Genomic DNA, 17,039 nt, shown 5'->3' with positions numbered 1-17,039 from the left:
TGTGGACGTGGTGAGATGGGTTTTCAGAGCCTCTCCTCTGTGTGAGCTGGTGGCACAAGAGAAGCTGGTGTGTGCAAGGGGATTGCTGGTGTGACTTCACGCTGGCCAGCGTGGGGACGGACGTGCTCTGTGTGAGTGGCTTGGAGGTGCTTCACATCAGAGGACCCCTAGTCTTGGGGTGTAAGTAGCCTCATCTTTAAGCAGTTCACCCTCATTTGACCCTGTCAGTGATATCTCCAGAACCAGCGATATGACACCCCTTTGTGCACGTGCCTTACTAGGAGACTTGCCCAGCTTTGCTCAGGTCCGGGGGTTGGCCCAAGGTGCCAGGGGCTGGGCAGCCGGCCCACCAACTTCTGCCTGGGGTTGGCCCTGGTGGGTAGGAGGTTGGGAAGGGCTCAGGGCGGTGCTGGGGATGGGGGAGTGCGGGATTCAGGGCAGTGGGCTTGGAGGGACTTGCCAGGGCCACCCCATGGCCTCACTGCTCTAGTGGCAGCGGGTTCACAGGGCTGCCCACAAAGACAGGAACTGGACCTCTCACCCAGTCCCCGCCCTCTGACGCTGTGTCCAAAGGCCAGGAGAGTCCTTTAGGGTGCTGCTGCGGGGCATGGGGCTGGGCGTGGGAACCCTGCCTGTGGCCAGAGGTCAGCAACATTCAGAGCGCCTCCCCCCACTGGCCGCTGCTTGAGCGAGCGACTGAGCGAGCGACTGCCCCCCCCGTGGTCACTCTGCAGCGTCGCCATCCCCGCAAGCAGCCCCTTCCCCGGCCGTGTTTCGGAAAACAATCCCATTCCAGGCACATCCCCTCCTCCTGGCACAAGCAAACCCTGGCGCTGCTGTGCGTTAGGATAAGAGGACGCTGCAGAGCAAATGTGGTGGTCCTGTCGCTCACTGCTGAGGAGGAGTTCTTGAGCAAACGGGCTCACAGACTGACACACAGCCACATCGACAGACAGAGGATGCACAAACTTCTCTCAGAGAACCAGTAGACGACCCAATCCTTAATTATCTTCCGACCTCCGTGTGTCACTGCCCATGCTTTGGTGGAGATTCCTAGGATTCGCCAGCAGCATGAATCCCTGGTGTGCCCACATCTCGAATACTGCCCCCAGCTGCGGTCGTCTCGTCTCAAACCAGGGGTCTTGGCATTGGAAAAGGTTCAGCAAAGGGCAACGAAAATGATCCGGAGTTTGGAGCGGGGCCACATGAGGCAAGTTTAAAGAGACGGGGACTGAGAAGAATGGAGCCAGGGAGGGGCTATGACAGAGGTCTGTAACATCATGACTGGTGTGGAGACAAGCAAAGCTGCGCTCCTGCGGCCAGGATCCCTGAGGTCGGCACCGCGGCCCGGCTGAGCGGGCGGGAAGGGGATCACTGATTTAACCGAGAACTACAGGAGCCACCCAGGGGACGCCAGTGAGCGCTCGCTCGCTTCTATGCACACGTTGGCTGCGGACTTGTCTTCCGCTTGTCACAGCGTTGTCGTCACTGCAGCAGGTTCTCCATCTCACACACACACGCTAGCTCACAACACGCAACCCAGACCCACACCAGAACTCTCAAACACCTTCCAAACATAGAGTTTCTTCTCTCTCCGCTGCTGGCAACTTCTTACTGTGTGCGTGTACACACAGCCCCACAGCACGGCACAAACGCAGCTTCCGACCACGTCTCCGGTGAGTGGCTGTCACTAGGCCAGCATCCCCGTGGCAGGGCAGGGCAGGGCAGAGAGGGCCACAGCAGGTCATCTAGTAATCACATGCTGCCTCCTCACTCGGCCCAGCTCCTACACAAAAACCCAAAAACACTTACGCATGTGCCTGACTTTACACACATAAACGTTCTCACTGACAGCAATGGAAACCTGGTGCAGCTCAACAAGGAGAAATGCAGAGCCCTGCCCTTGGGCAGGAAGAATCCCAAGCGCTGTTACAGTCCGGGGCCCGACTGGCTCAGCAGAAGTGCAGCAGAAAGGGACCCGGGGTGACAGTGGATGAGACGCTGGATATGAGTCAGCAGTGTGGCCTTGAAGCCAAGAAGGCTAACGGCGTATTGGGAGGAGCATTTGCAGCAGAGCTAGAGAAGTTATTAGTCCCTCTGCTCAGCACTGGTGAGGCCACATCTGGAATATTGTGTCCAGTTCTGGGCCCCCCAGTATAAAAGGGATGTGGATTTGCTGCAGCGGTTCAGTGGAGGGCAACAAAAATGATGAAGGGTCTGGAGCACAAGACCTATGAGGAGAAGCTGAGGGATTTGGGCTTTTTTAGTTTGCAGAAGAGAAGCCTGAGGGGGGATTTCACAGAGTCACAGACTCCTAGGGCTGGAAGGGGCCTCAGGAGGCCATTGAGTCCAGCCCCTGCCCCAAGCAGGATCAACCCCAACTAAATCATCCCAGCCAGTGCTTTGTCCAGCCGGGACTTAAAAACCTCTGGGGATGGAGATTCCACCACGTCTCTAGGCCACACATTCCAGTGCTTCACCTCCCTCCTGGGGAAAGAGCTTTTCCTAATATCCAACCTACACCTCCCTCATCTGTATCTTGAGACCATTGCTCCTTGTTCTGCCATCTGTCACCACTGCGAACAGCCTCTCTCCACCTTCTTTAGAGGCCCACTTCAGGAAGTTGAAGGCTGCTCTCAAATCACCCCTCACTCTTCTCTTCTGCAAACTCAACAAGCCCAAATCCCTCAGCCTCTCCTCATAGGTCTTGTGGTCCTGCCCTTTGATAGCAGCCCTATGAGTCTGTGAACTACCGTGATCCTTAAAGGTCAATGCATGTGTCAGTGTTTAGCTGGATCGTATTCAGGGGGAGCCAGAGAGCCTGAAAGAGGTTTGCTTCAAGTCTGACATCCACCTGCACGCTCTGGGCACCTTGCTGTACCTGCAGGTTGGAGCAGGCTGGCTGAGGGGCTCTGGGCGGGAGTGCGGAAGGAGGGGATTGGCCGCAGTGAGCTTTGGCTCTATAAGATGCGGGGGAGTGGGCCTGTAGCTTGGCAAAGTCTGATGGCGAGGTGCAAACGTGGGGCGGAGGAGACGCTGGCGCATGTTTCTGGGGCGTTCAGGCTGCAGCCTGTGATCAGACCGACCACTGCAGGGCCGGTGTGGCCCTGGCTCCCAGCCAGGAGCTGCTCTGGGGAGCTGAGGAGAGACCCCGAGAGAAGGAACTTTATTTCGCTGTGCCTGTTAAAGTGCAGCTGAGGTGGCTCCGGCGGCCGAGGGGCTGCTCGGCTTGTTGCCTTGCCTGAGCCAGCGTGGGAAGCCCTGCCGAGCTGTCTGCAGCCCAGGGGGACGCCAGCCGCGCGCCAGCACAAGCAAGTACCTGGGACGGTCAGGACCAAGGAGTGCGCACGCTGGGGTGGAGGAGCTGATATGGCTGCACGGGCCGGTTACGTAAGTTTCATTTACGTCTGGGCCCATTGTCAGTTGATTTCATTCACGTCTGGCCCGTACCCCTCGCTCCTTAAGCGGTTAAGTGATGGGCGTGTTAATCCCACTGTGCTCTGGTGGATACCGACTAGTGACCGCTGCCGTTTGGGCGTTCAACCCGCGTTAGAACTGGGAGAAGTTTCCTGGTGGTTCCCAAGGCACGTCGGTCAGTGTGCACGGGGCACCTTTCCGCAGACCTTTAGAAATCAGGGCTGGAAGGGGGATTCCCAGCGATCCAGCACCACCCCAGGGACACCCAGGATCTCCTTCCGTATTGAACCCCTCAGGCGCCCAGGGAGAGCTGCCAGCTCCCGGGGAGCCAGGGAGGAGGGAGAGGCGTTACTCAGCGATGACCAAGGGGGCCCGGAGCCAGTCCTTCGCACAGCGGCAGAGGGGACGGGGCGTGTTTACTCTGGGATAGAGGAGATGGGGACCGGGCAGGGGCAGCCCCAGCCAGCGGTTCGGAGCAGGGGGCAGCCCAGCAGTGACGGTGCCAGAGCAGACCCCAAGGAGCAGCCGCTGGGGGTCAGAATGCGGGGGGTGCACCGCGCGCCCCAGGGAGGCCCTGGAAGAGCTGCACCGGAGGGTGTCAGGCCCCATGATCCCTGCTGGCCCAAGGGTCAATATCCCCGGGGCTGTGCGTGTGGCAGGGGACGGTCAGCCCCCAACAAGACTCAGGGGCTTCCTTGGGCTGGCTGGGAAAGGGAAAGGGGAGGGGCTGGAAGCAATCAGGACCCAGAGACTGGCAGTGCCCAGGAACAATGGGAAGAGGCCAATGCCCCAGGTCAGCCTGATTGACAGGGCTGGCTGGCCAGGGAAGGAGTCAGCAAGCGACGAGAGTCCTGTCCCCTGTGGGAGCTGGATTTGCCTGGGCAGCCTGAGTGGGGTGGAGCTAAGGAGATAAAATGTGCGTGAGCTGAGCTGGAGAGCAGAGCCTGGGAGCCAGTGCGGAAAGCAGAGCCCGGGAGCCAGTGTGGAGAGCAGAACCCGGGAGCCAGTGTGGAGAGCAGAGCGTGGGAGCCAGTGCAGAGAGCAGAGGTGGGAGCTGGAACTGAGAGCAGAGGTGGGAACAGACACTGAGAGCACAGTCTGGGCACCAGCGCCGAGCTCCGCTAGGAGAACTGCAGCCACAGGGCTGGAGGGCCCGAGAAGGATCCCGGGAGCTGGGGCTGGAGGCCGTCCTGTGAGCGGAGGGGACGTGCCCGGGCCGGGTGAGCCAGGGCAGGAGAATCGGGCTGTGTCCTCGTGTCAGCTGATGACTCAGTCGACCTCTGGTTCTCCTCCCCAGATGACACCTCCCGGTCGGGCGGCCACAGCGAATGGGACCAGCCTGACGTATTTCCTTTTCCTCCAGTTCTCTGACCGCTGGGACGTGCGGATTCTCCTCTTTGCTCTGCTATTTGCCCTCTACCTGTTGACCTTGGCGGGGAACAGCCTCATCCTTCTCGTCACCGTGGTGGAGCCGGCCCTCCACACACCCATGTACTTCTTTATCAGGAACTTGTCCTTCCTGGAGATTTGCTACACCTCAGTCACCGTGCCCAAGATGCTGACCGGCCTCCTCTCGGCCGACCGCTCCATCTCCTTCACTGGCTGCGCGGCGCAGCTGTATTTCCTTCTCTTCTTCGGCACTGTCGAGTGCTTCCTCCTCGCCTCCATGTCCTACGACCGCTACCTGGCGATCTGCCGCCCGCTGCTCTACCCGGCCAGAATGACCCCCGGGGTGCGCCTGGGGCTGGCGCTGGCCTGCTGGTCAGGCGGGGTTTTCATCCCGCTGGGAAACACGGCTGGGATATTCACGCTGCCCTTCTGCGGCCCCCCGCAGATCGACCATTTCTTCTGCGACTTCCCGCCAGTGTTAATGCTGGCCTGCGTCGACACCTCCCCAAATGAGGTCGGGATCTTAGCCAGCAGCCTGCTCATCACTGTCCTGCCCCTGCTCTTCACAGCCTGGTCCTACGCCTGTATCTTATGCACCGTCTTCAAGATCCCACTGGCAGCGGGCCGGCGCAAAGCCTTTTCCACTTGTTCCGCTCACCTGCTCGTGGTGACGCTCTTCTACTGCTCTGCCAGCTTCATCTACCTGCAGCCCAAGGCCGGCTACTCCCCGGAGCGGGACAAATTCCTCGCCTTCTTCTACACCGTGCTGACGCCCCTGTTAAACCCGATCATCTACAGCTTGAGGAACAAGGAGGTACACAAGGCCCTGAGGAGAACCCTAAAACGACAGTGGTTTTCCTGAGGCTCTTGCAGGGGCTTTTCCAAGGGGGCCCTGGGCGGCAGCGGCAGAACTCCGCTGGCGGGATTCCTCCTGTTCGTTTAGTCATCCAGCTCTTCCCGAGAAGGAGAGGAAGTGATATGGGCCAATACGCCCTGTGAAGGCAGCTTGATTTCAGGGCATTTTTTTCGATACCAAATTACTTATTTTTGGATTTTTTTCAACTTGTTTCTCTTTTCAAAAAAATAAGCCCGTTTGTGGATCATTGATTTTTCCCCTGTCAGGTGACTGGATTTTTCAATTGAATACGAAAGCCAGATCTGTCCTCATTGTAGATAGTGGCACCAAAGCTTGTGCCAGGTGGCCCAAGTCAGGCGTGTACTGAAAGCTGGCTGTGCCCTGAACCGGTCTCTGTCACTTGTGTGTCTGTGCCGTGTTTGTCGGTGGCGTTACGGAGTTTGGCTCTGTGGATGCATTAGAAATGTTCAGAGCCGAAGGCACACAATGGGAGGTGTGATTGCCAACCCAGCCAGGATGAATGGACTGAAAACAAAGGCTCAGACATCCCGTCCGCACCCCCGGAACTGGGGACAGTCCCCTGCAATGCAGCCAAAGGCAGGTGCCACAGCACCCACCGGAGTCAGCAGACCCTGGCTCTGCAGTGCCTGATAAGAAGGAGAAAGGACTTTTCCCTCCGCGGGGAAAACTCTCGAGGGCCCCGGGAAGGTGCCTGTCAGCCCCCAGGAGCTCAGCCTGTCTGGAGTGGGTCCCTCCCCACAGCGGGGGCTTGCAGAGACTCCCCAGACGGGGCAGAGCTCGTGGCTGGCTGCACCAGTAGCTGGAGCTGCCGTGCGTAAAGCAGCGTTTAACAGTTTCTCTCCTCCTTGGGGAATAGCCCTTTAGCTTTTAGACTCTGCAGGATTGCCCCAGCGTGGGGATTTGGGTGAGAGCCGAGTGCAGAGGACCTGGGGCCGTGGCTGGAGCCGCTGGGGCCTGGAGGACTCTGCCTGGTGTTGGGGAGATGGGTTTGAAGAGCCTCTCCCCTGTGCAGAGCGTTGTTGGACTGGGAATTGTGAAGTAGCCAAGCGGTCTGGGGTTTGCTTGTGTGGCTTCTGACTGGTCAGGGCGCTGGCGGAGGTGCTTTTGTGGCTGGATTGATTTGTCTTCATGAGACACAAACCCCAGCCTGGGCTGTACATGGCCCAGATTTAAGCAGTTTTACCCTGGATTGATTTCCTCGGCTGTGCCCAGCACCCCGTTGTTTTACATCACCCCTGTTGTCGGCTGTCACTGGTGGGGTGTCCCAGCAGGGGTCCGTTGGCTGTTGATAACCTTCCAGCTGTGTGGGTGTGCTCCCTGTGTGTGCTGCCCGAGCTCTGTGCAGGGAGCCGGCACGCCACACCCCAGGAGAATCCCCAGTGACTACACAATCAGGCGGGTTGTGAAGGTGCCAGACCAGGCTTGCTGCCAAGTGAGAGGCAGTAATAGTTGCCCGCAGAGTCTACCAGACCCCTGCGCTCACAGCTCAGCTCAGCTCAGTCAGCGGTGGGGTTTTCCACTGCCCCGGCCAGACGAGGCCGGCCCCTCTGAGTTACTCCTTTCTGCACAGATAGAAACAGGTTATGCCGGCCCTTCCCAGGGGCACCCAGCATCCCCACTGACGCCACCTTGACCTGCCCCACAGAGGGGCCAGCAGGGTCTTGGTTTCTACAGGAAGTGTGCTGGTGCGGGGAGCCTGGTACCACTCAGATGTGTTTCGGCAAGAGCAGCCCTGTTCTTGCCGGGGTCTGAGAGCAGGACCAGCCCCTTGCTCGCAGCTCAGCTCTGCTTTAGAGGAGCAAAGTCTTCACCACTTTTGCCCAGGCCTCACACCAGGCCTGTGACACCTGGGCTAATGTTTCAGGCCCTCTCCTACGACCCCCCACTTTCTCCTGGTTTATCTCTGTGATGGAGTGGGGGGGATGCATGTGTGAGACTCAGGCTGGATGTGGGAGACAAGCAGAGCAGCTCCTGGTGGCTAAGGATGACCCTGGGGCTACAACCCAGGCTGGCAGGTAACACCTCAGCCCTGAACAAAGAGCAGGGAGGAGCCGAGCTGGGTTTTTGAATCGGGGAACGGCAGTTAGAGGCTAGGGGAAGAGGAGCTGGAAGGCAGCCAGCCTGAGGAGGGGGAAAGCTACACCCCAGAGGGGCCCCCCTCGGGGTCTTCTCCCCAGGACGGGTTGGAAGGACTGTCTCTGCCAGCTGTGCTGTCGCTTCTGTGAGAAACTGGGCATCTGTTGCCTAATAAACCTCCTGTTGTACCTGCTGAGTGAGAGTCACTCCTGCCAGCAGACGGGGTGCAGTGCAGGGGTACCCCTGAACCCCATCACAATCTCCCACCCCTGTGGACGTGGGAGTGAAAGGAAAGCGTGTGCACTGGGGGACCCAACTGATAACATCCAAACCCAACGTTTTCCTTTCTGGCTCTGCAGAGGGATGGCAAATGGGGTTCAAAACCCCAGGAAAGGAGGTTTTGAAGCGGGGAAGGTTTTTGTTCACAATGGAGGATGATGTGTCGGGGATGGGGGTCAGCCCAAGGCTGGGTTTGCAATTAACTCCCCTGCTCCCTCTCGACAATCCCGATCTCTTTTCTTTCCTGGCTCCTCCCTGGCCCGCCCGTCGTTGCCTGGGTGATTGCAGAAGAGGTGCGATGTCCCCGGTGAGTGCCGGTGTCACAGCCGCTGGAATGGGCGCGGCCAAGGCACCTTTCCGAGCTGAGCCCACCACAGCAGCAGGCCAAGGCTGGGTCTGCAGAGCTTCCGGGGCTGTGGCGCCCCGAGTCCTTAGCATGGCGGGAGCCACGAAGCAGCCCTGTGGTGCACACGGTAAATAGCAACAGTCTGGGTTATGGGTCTATTTTCCCTTGCGGAGGCCACGGTCTCCTCCCCGGTGCCGATGGGATGGAGGGGGGATACATGTGTGGCTCACAGAGGGTGGGGGGCTCCTGCTGGGGGTAACCTGGCGACCACGTGACACCTCTGGGCTGCAGACAAAGGGGATGTGAGTCTGAGGGGTTTGAATTGGCACTGGGAGTGGGAAGCAGTGAGTCTGGGCTGGGGGGAGAGAGAGACAAAGGAGGGGCCAGGCCCCGGCTCCGGGGGCCCCTCGGGGCCTCCTCTCCCCAGCATGGATGGGACTGGCTGTCTCGGCCGGCTGCACTGACTCCTCTGTACGACGCTGTGTCCTGTTGGCTGATAAACCCGCTGTTCTCCTGCCAGTGAGAGTCACTCCTGCCTGCGGATGGGGTGCAGAGCCTGGGGACCCTGAACCCCATCACAGCCATGAAATGGGGCGTGGGACATTTATTATGTGCAAAAATTACCTGATGACCCCTAAGTGTATGGCCACACTCGGGCACGTTCGGGTGAATTGCATGGGCACTTGACCAATGCAGTGAGGTATGTGGGATGGAGGCAGGGTCCAGAGACCCTCTTAAATTATTATAGGGAAATGTGCCTCAGCATAAAAAGGCTAGAACACTAACCCCAGGGCAAGAACTGAGGAACCAAGTGAATTGGGCACGTCTGCACCAGTTTGCACTGGAACTCACTGCATTGCTTGCAGACTGCACTGTCGGCAGGAGTGACTTCAGCAGCCTCATCCCCCGGTCTAAAATGACAAACAAGAAGAAAGTGCAGAGGAGGCTCCCACGGCCTCTGACCTCGCAGCCCAGAGGCGCCAGCTGCGTACCTTGAGAGGGAAAAATAAGTACGAGATGTATTGTTGTGCAAGATGGGGAGGGGGGCTGAGAGGGCCTGCAGGCAAAGAGAAGCAGAAGCAACCAGGATGTGATGTGCCAGGCCTCGGGTGGAGCCAGCAAACGACAGGACCATAAAGAGGGGCAAAAACGTAAGGAGGGGGAGGAACTCCTGAATCCTGGAGAGACCGGACGCTGTCTGTGACAAGGCCAGATCACCCTTCGCCGCTCCTCCCACCTGCTCACGAGTTAGGTAGAGTAGGGTGTGAATACCTAACGGAACCGCGAACATCTGCATTAGTAGCATAGCTAGCTGAAGTAACGTGACGCAACGGTGCGTCTTACTCCTGTATCTGCTTAACTGTGTAAGTAAATGCTCTCAGTAACTCTGTGTTCTGTCCTGTGGCAAGCTTGTCGATATGGTGATGTGTTTATGTCTTAGTTTCATGAGCCTGTAAGGGTCACGTGTAAGGCTGAGGCAAAGACCCCCCCAGAACCCCCGAAAGGGCTTGGCCCCAAGGAGCGGGAAGTTCTGAAAGCAAAGCTGCCTCTGCTGGGAAGTGTGATCCCCTGAGCCTCCGAGCTCTCCAGGACAGAGTGTCGTTTGTGTCTGTACGTCACACCCTCATATTAACCCGTAAGTCCTACCCCTGAAACTGGAAACTCCCACTTCCTGGGGACAGATAACAGCTCTCAGAAATGGGCATAGATAACAGCCAATGAATTCCCCAACCCGTGGGCTGCTTCAAATAACTGCTGGGAGTGAGGAAACCCCCAGGGGGGCTTCTCTTTCTGTTGGGCGTGCTCCTGCTCCTCCTGTTAGGAGTGCGGTGTAAGCCACGGCTGTAACTACGCCAGTTTCATAACAGCAGAATCAATTGCCGTGGTGCAGGTCACCACCGAGAAGCAGCCCCCCCTTTTCCCAGTTCAACACTCCACTCACCTCTCACCCCCACCCTTATTTGCTCCTCTTATTGGAAATGAAGAGATGGTCCCGCAGAGAGCTGACTGCAGCACAGCGCTCCTGCCTGGAGCGAGCGGCAACCCCTGGGATGAAAGGGGGACCGGTTTGTGGGGGGGGCCCAGAGTCCAGCGTGCAGGCATTCTCCCCAGGGGCAGCGGTGGAGAAGGGGGGTATCTCTCACTCACTCCTCCCCCAACAGAAAGCAGGGATCCTTCGCAGGCCACACAACTGTGCCACCATTGCTCTGCCCTGCCCAGTCTCCAGATCTGACCTTGCCCTGACGGCCCCCCTCCTCTCCCCGCCCTGAAGCGGTTAAGGCCATTAATTTGGGGTGGTTTGGGGCTGAAGGGTTTAATCCTGGAGATTTTGAGGTGCTGTTTGGGGCTGAAGGGCTGAAGCCTGACTATGGGGGGCGGTTTGGGGCTGAAGGGGTTAAGCCTGGGGATGGGGGAGGGTAAGAGTCTGAAGGGATTAATCCTGGAGATGGGGGGAAAGTTTGGGGCTGAAGGGGTAAAGCGTGGGGGTGGAGTGGCAGGTTTGGGGCTGAAGGGGTTAATCCTGGGGATGGGTGGTGGGTTGGGGCTGAAGGGGTTAAGCCTGGGGATAGGGGGAGGATTCAGAGCTGAAGGGGTTAAGCCTGGGAATGGTTGGGGGCTGAAGGGGTTAATTCTGGTGACAGGGGACAGTTTGGGTCTGACGGGATTAAGCCTGGGGATGGGGGGAGGGTTTGGGGCTGAAGAGGTTAAGCCTGGGGATGGAGAGGTGGTTTGGTGCTGAAGGGGTTAAGCCTGGGGACTGAGGACAGTTTGGGGTTGAAGAGGTTATGCCTGGGGATGCGGGGAGGGTTTCGTGCTGAAAGGGTTAAGCATGGGGATGGAAGTGGTTTGTGGCTTAGGAGGTTAAGCCTGGGAATGGGGGTGGTGGTTTGGGGGTGAAGGGGTTAAGCCTGAGGATCGGGGGGCAGTTTTGCGGCTGAAGGGGTTAATCTTGGGATGTGGGGCGATTTTGGTGCTGAAGGGGTTAAGCCTGTAAATGTGGGGTGGAAGGTGTTAAGTCTGAGGATGGGGGGGGGGCGAGTTTGAGGCTGAAGGGGTTAAGCCTGGGGATGGGTGGAGGGTTTGGGGCTGAAGGGGTTAGGCCTGGGGATGGGGGGGCGGTCTGGGACTTAAGGGGTTAAGCTTCGGGATGGGCTGAGGGTTTGGAGTCTGAAGGGGTTAAGTTGGGCAATAGGGGGTCAGTTTGATGCTGAAGGGAGTTAAGCCTGGGACTGGGGGGAGCATTTGGGTCCGAAGGGGTTAAGCCTGGGCATGGGTGGAGGGTTTGGGGCTGAAGCAGTTAACCTGGAGGATATGGGGTCAGTTTCGTGCTGAAGGGGTTAAGCCTGGGGATGTGGGGGCAGTTGGGGCTGAAGGGATTACGCCTGGGCATGGGGGGGCGGTTGGGGCTGAAGGGGTTATGCCTGGGGATGGGGGCAGTTGGGGCTGAAGGGGTTATGCCTGGGCATGGGGGGCGGTTGGTTCTGAAGGGGTTAAGCCTGGGGATGGGGGGCAGTTGGGGCTGAAGGGGTTACGCTTGGGGCTTAGGGGGGCATTTGGGGTTGGCAGGAACATTGCTCCTCCCTGCCCATGAATCCGTCCCCGGTGCCGCCTTTTTCTGCCTGGTTTTTCTCTCCCGCCGGCTTGTGGCACCCTGCCCGGCACAAACCTGCGCGGCTCTGGGGACAGGTGGGAGGCGCCGGTTGCCACCGTCAGCCGGGTGCTTGCCTGTTCTCACGCGCTGCGGCCCCTGACGGGCTGAACGGGAGCAAGGGCTCTTCTGGCTGGCTCGGTAGCCAGCCCCTGGCCTTGGCCACCCCCGGCGGGTGTCCGCCCCGTGCCCCCTAAGCAGCCTCCGGTGGTGGAGGGTTACAGCCTTGCTGGCAATTAAGAGCAGCACTTAATTACCCCAATGGTTTTCCTAATGGCCGACCTCGCCCCCCTTTGGTGCACTTCACACCCACTGCCTCCTGTGCTGTCCTCGACCGTCAGGAGCGCGACGTTTCTCCCGGCTCCTTAGGGGCTGGAAGTGGCCGTCGTCCCCTCTCCGCCCTCTCGCCAGCAAAGCAGAGAAGCCGAACTCCTCTCCTTCCCGCGGCGCTCTTGTTCCCTGAGGCTTTGATCACCCTCGTCGCTCTTCTCTGGGCCTTCTCCAGTTCTCTGCCCCTCCCCTGAAAGGCGGCGCCCACACCCAGATGCGCGGCTCCCGCTGAGGCCTGACATGCTGAGCTGAGCAGAGCAGAAGAACGCCTGCTCGGGTTTGCTCACCACGCTCCTGTCAACGCAGCCCAGAACCACGTTCCCTTTCTCTGCAATGGCACCCCGTTGTTAACTCCCGTTTAGCTTGTGGCCCCGACAACCCCTCGGTCCCGTCCCGTGTGCTGTGTGCCAGGGAGTCCCTTCCCCTTTTGGGAGTGTGAACGGCTAGGAGGGCTTGTGCAGTAAAGGCGGGGTGGCGGTGCCCGCGTTCCCCACCGTGCCCTTGTGGTGATACATGATAAAAGTGTGACCGGGACCTGTTAGCTGTGTCTACACGTGCACGCTACTTCGAAGTAGTGGCACTAACTTCGAAATAGCGCCCGTCGCGGCTACACGCGTCGGGCGCTATTTCGAAGTTAACTTCGACGTTAGGCGGCGAGACGTCGAAGTCACTAACCCCATGAGGGGATCGGAATAGCGCCCTACTTCGACGTTCAACGTCGAAGTAGGGACAGTGTAGACGATCCGCGTCCCACAACGTCGACATTGCCGGGTCCTCCATGGCGGCCATCAGCTGGGGGGTTGAGAGACGCTCTCTCCAGCCCCTCAGCTCACTGGTGGCCGCGTGGAGTGGCCCCTTAAAGGTCCCCTCCCCCTCCCTTCCTCTGCAGGAAGCTGAGGGAACGTGCAGGCTGCAGCCTGCACACGCGGCCAGCCTGCACCACCCTCAGCCCCACAGACCTGCGATGGCCGCCCGGCAGCCCCCCCAGCGCCCCCAGGGGACCCCCCCCAAGGGGAGCCAGGGCTCACAGCCCAGCCAGAAGGGCAGCCAGGCTGGCAAGCGGCAGCGGGGCCCCTCCTGGACGGAGGCCGAGCTGCGGGACCTGCTGGGGCTCTGGAGCGAGGAGGAGGTGCTCCAGGTAATGGGGAGCAAGAGGCGGAATGCGGATGCGTTCGCTCGGCTGGCCGACGGCCTGGCTGCCCGGGGTCACCCTGCCCGCACTCCTGACCACGGCAGGAGTAAGGTCAAGGAGCTGCGGCAGGGTTACGCCCGGGCCTGGGATGCGGCCAGCCGATCTGGGGCCGCCCCCGTCACTTGCCCCTTTTACAGGGAGCTCAGGGACATCCTGGGCCCCCGGCACACCTCCTCCCCTCCGGCCACCCTTGACACCTCGGCTGACGAGCCCCAGCAGGCCCTGCAGACGGAGTCCGCCCTGGAAGCCAGCCCCGCACCCCGGGGGCCCCCCCCGGAGGCCACCCCCGGGACATCGCGGCAGGAGGAGGAGGGGGGCTCCTCCTCCGCAGAATCCAGCCTGCAGATCCTCCTCCTGCCATCCCGGAGCAGCAGCAGGGCCTCCGACCCCCGGGGATCTCTGGACCGTGGGAGCGGACCGACAGGTAGGTACCCCTCTCTGGTGGTCACCCCTGGGCTTGAGGGGCGGGGGTAAGAGATATGTGTCCTGGGCCCCCCACATGCTCACATGGCCATGGCCCCAAGGACACCAGGGCCATGGCCCTCACAGCACTGCAGCCATCAGCCCGTGCCCCCCCGCACCCCGCATGACAGTTCCATGCCCCATCCCCAGGCCAGGGGGGAGCGGAACCTCGAGGGGCCCCCGGGCGGAGGGGGTGGGACACCCCGCAGCAGCAGCATGTGATGGAGTGGGGGGAGTGCCAAAGGGAGACTCAGGCTACGTATGAGCAACAATAGCCGAATAGCTCCCAGGGCCAAAGGAGGATCCTGGGGCTACAGCTGGCAGGTGACACCTCTGCCCTGAACAAACAGGAGGGAGGAGCCGAGCTGGCTTGGACTTGGGGGGCGAGGGCGGGGGCCACAGGTAGAGGCTAGGGGAAGGGAGAGCTGGTAGGCAGCCAGCCTGAGGAGGGGGAAAGCTGCATCCCCGAGGGGCCCCCCTTGGGGTCTTCTCCCCACGACGGGTTGGAAGGACTGTCTCTTCCGACAGCTGGTGCTGTCACTCCTGGCAGAAACTGGGCATCTGTGGCCTAAGAAACCTCTCCTGCTCTCAGACCCTGCGGGGTGAAGTGAGAGTCGCTCCCACCAGGGGACGGGGTGCAGGGCAGGGGGACCCCTGAACCCCATCCATCACCGCAGCATCTCCCGGGGACGGGGACGGGGAACCTGCAGCACAGGGCTGGGGGGACCAAGGCCACGGCTCGGGGCCCACACTAACGCCTGTCTCCATTCTTCTTCCCCCCCTCCTCTCCTGTGTCCTGCACCTGCACCATCAGAAGGACCGGAAGAGAGCGCCGGCGAGGCGTCAGTCGTCCCGGACAGCCCTCCGGGACCATCGCTCCAGGGCAGCCCCTCGGCCGAGGACCGACCGGCCCCGAGGCGGGCTAGACGGCGGACCCCGCGCCTACAACCGCCGCCGGCGACGGACCCCCAGCTGCTGGCCATCCTCCGTTGGCAGCTGGAGGTCGCGGAGCAGCACCTCCACCTGCAGGAGCGGGTGCTGGCCTGGCGCCAGGAGGCATGGGGGGCCTACATGCAGACATTTAACCGCCTGGTGGACTACCTGGCCCCCCATGCCGCGCCGGCCGAACCATCGCCCGCCCTGCCCGCTCCTGCAGCCCCACCACCAGCTGCTCCGCCCGTCGCCGGCCCGTCCGCCGTCACCCCGCCACCCACCGGCGAGGGCCAGAGCGCCGAGGGACCCCTGGAGCCACCTGACACTCATCGGCTCCCATACCTTCCGGTCCAGCCCGCTCCCACCCAGCCACGGACCAGGCTGCGACCGCGGCGGGGCTCCCGGCTGGCCACGCCCAGTGCCGGGCTATAGGTGTGAGGGGCCTGGGACGTGGCCCCCCCACTTGTATATAGTTGCACCCTGTTTTTTTGGTCCCCCCGTTTGCCCCATCCCCCCCATGTAAATAGTTCTCCCCTTTATCCTCCCTGGTTTTCTTTTTATTATTTATGGCACACAGTTGTTTCTTTGCATTGTTTTATTTTTGTACATATTGCTTTTGTTGAACATTTGTACCTAGTTTTCTGTTTGTGGTTCACATATTTCTTTACATCCAAAAAGAAAAGGTTCAGAAAGACAAAAAAAAATTTACGTTCAGCCACAAGTGCGTGCTGTCATTTGTCCAGGACAAGTGGGAGGGGGGGGCGGTGGGGTGCTCCATGGTGTGGGCGTTGGGGCAGGAGTGTGGGGGAGGAAGGGGCGGGCAGTAGGGGGCCTGGGCAGAGTTCACCCCGCGGCCTGTTCATCGAAGTGGGCCCGCAGGGCCTCCCGGACCCGGGTCCCCTCGGGGTCCACCTGCCGACTGGGGGCAGCAGGTGGCTGGACGTGTGCCCTGCCGGCCTCCGCAGCCCAGCCCTGGAAAAAGGTCTCCCCCTTGCTCTCGACCAAATTGTGCAGGGCGCAGCAGGCACCCACAATCTGGGGGATGTTGTTGGGGCCCGCATCCAGGCGGGTCAGGAGACATCTCCAGCGTCCCTTCAGGCGGCCAAATGAGCGCTCCACCATCTGGTGCGCGTGGTTCAGGCGCTCGTTGAAGCGCTCCTGGCTAGCGGAGAGGTGGCCCGTGTAGGGGCGCATGAGCCACGGCCGGAGGGGGTAGGCCGCATCTGCGATGACGCAGAAGGGCATGGTGGTGTCCCCCAGAGGGATCTCCCGCTGGGGGATGTAGGTCCCCACCTCCAGCCGGCGGCACAGGCCCGAGTTCCGGAAAACCCGGGCGTCGTGGGTGCTGCCAGGCCAGCCCACGTAAATGTCCTGGAAACGTCCCCGGCTGTCCACCAAGGCCTGCAGGACGACAGAATGGTAGCCCTTCCGATTGAGGTATCGTCCTCCACTGTGATGCGGGGCTCGGATGAGGATGTGAGTCCCATCCAGAGCCCCGAAGCAGTTGGGGAAGCCCAGGGTGGCAAAGGCGGCGATGGTGGCATGTGGGTCCCCCAGCCTCACAAGCCTGTGCAGGAGCATGGCGTTGATGGCGCGCACAACCTGCAGAGAAAGCACATGGGACGGCACCAATGAGGGGTGAGCAGGGTGTGCGTGGCCCTGCCCTGCCCTGCCCTGGCCCCCCTGCCCTGGCCCCCATGCCCTGGCCTCCCCCCGTGGGTTCGCTTACCTCCATGAAGACAGCCCCAACGGTGGCCTTGCCGACACTAAACTGCTGGCCCACGGATCGGTAGCTGTCCGGAGTGGCCAGCTTCCAGACAACGATGCCGACCCGTTTCTGCACTGTGAGGGCACGCCGCATGGCAGTGTCCTGGTGCCTGAGTGCAGGGGTGAGCCACTGGCACAGCTCCAGGAATGTCTGCTGGGTCATCCTGAAGTTCCTGAGCCAGTGGTCGTTGTCCCACTCCCCAAGCACCAGCCGCTCCCACCAGTCGGTGCTGGTGGGGTAGCTCCACAGCCGCCGGCGTGTGAGGCGGGGGGTGGAGCGGGGTGCTGCAGGGGTAGGGGTTGAGCCCTGCTGCCCTGGGGG

The 17,039-nt window shown here is 60.8% G+C and overlaps 1 protein-coding gene and 1 long non-coding RNA gene across 2 annotated transcripts in view; one reads left to right on the top strand and one right to left on the bottom strand.

Moving 5' to 3' along the window:
• Nucleotides 1–17,039, bottom strand: part of LOC142005091 (uncharacterized) — a 104,171-nt gene that overhangs the window by 44,284 nt on the left and 42,848 nt on the right. The gene's annotated exons all lie outside the window — the stretch shown is intronic.
• Nucleotides 4,432–8,070, top strand: LOC142004757 (olfactory receptor 10C1-like). Its single transcript, XM_074982437.1, has one exon. The coding sequence runs from the start codon at nt 4,682–4,684 to the stop codon at nt 5,666–5,668; it is 987 nt and encodes a 328-aa protein (XP_074838538.1). The 5' UTR covers nt 4,432–4,681; the 3' UTR covers nt 5,669–8,070.

Source organism: Carettochelys insculpta, chromosome 32 (assembly GCF_033958435.1).
Source record: "Carettochelys insculpta isolate YL-2023 chromosome 32, ASM3395843v1, whole genome shotgun sequence".
Lineage (NCBI taxonomy): Eukaryota > Metazoa > Chordata > Testudines > Carettochelyidae > Carettochelys > Carettochelys insculpta.
Note: the sequence above shows the minus strand (reverse complement) of the source record. Positions and strands in the feature narration are given on the sequence as shown.

Excerpts from the sequence above, each read along its gene's own strand:
- LOC142004757 (XM_074982437.1), top strand. The coding sequence starts at position 4,682 with ATGACTCAGTCGACCTCTGGTTCTCCTCCCCAGATGACACCTCCCGGT.